This window comes from Cariama cristata, unplaced genomic scaffold (assembly GCF_000690535.1).
Source record: "Cariama cristata isolate BGI_N322 unplaced genomic scaffold, ASM69053v1 scaffold22435, whole genome shotgun sequence".
NCBI lineage: Eukaryota > Metazoa > Chordata > Aves > Cariamiformes > Cariamidae > Cariama > Cariama cristata.
The window spans coordinates 7,000-7,266 of NW_009618432.1; the positions used below are offsets into that span (position 1 = coordinate 7,000).

The following is a 267-nucleotide window of genomic DNA, read 5'->3' on the forward strand; positions in this document are numbered from 1 at the left end:
TGGCTGGGGGGCAGAGCTGGGACCCACAGAGGATCCGATGGCCAGGAAGGAGCTGTGGGCAGGGCTTGGGGGGCTTCCTGGGGGCATCTGTCTGGGCTCCTCTAACCCTCCTGCGTGCCTTTTCCTCCCACAGCACCTGGAGTCACGTCTCCGCGCCCTGGGCCGGCCCTTCGTGCGGGTACTGCTGTCTGAGATTTTCCCCAGCAAGCTGCGACTCTTCCCTGATGTGGATGCGTAAGTGCTGCTGACCCTGCTCCAGCCCCCCCC

At 65.5% G+C, this 267-nt stretch overlaps 1 protein-coding gene across 1 annotated transcript in view; it reads left to right on the forward strand.

Moving 5' to 3' along the window:
* DPH1 (diphthamide biosynthesis 1) overlaps positions 1-238 on the forward strand; it is a gene marked incomplete at its 5' end in the record, with an annotated part of 6,383 nt that extends 6,145 nt beyond the window's left edge. The window contains one exon of the mRNA XM_009700861.1: positions 134-238. Within this exon, the coding sequence (XP_009699163.1) occupies positions 134-238 (105 nt within the window). The remainder of the gene's footprint in view (positions 1-133) is intronic.
* Between the last annotated feature and the right edge of the window lie 29 nt (positions 239-267).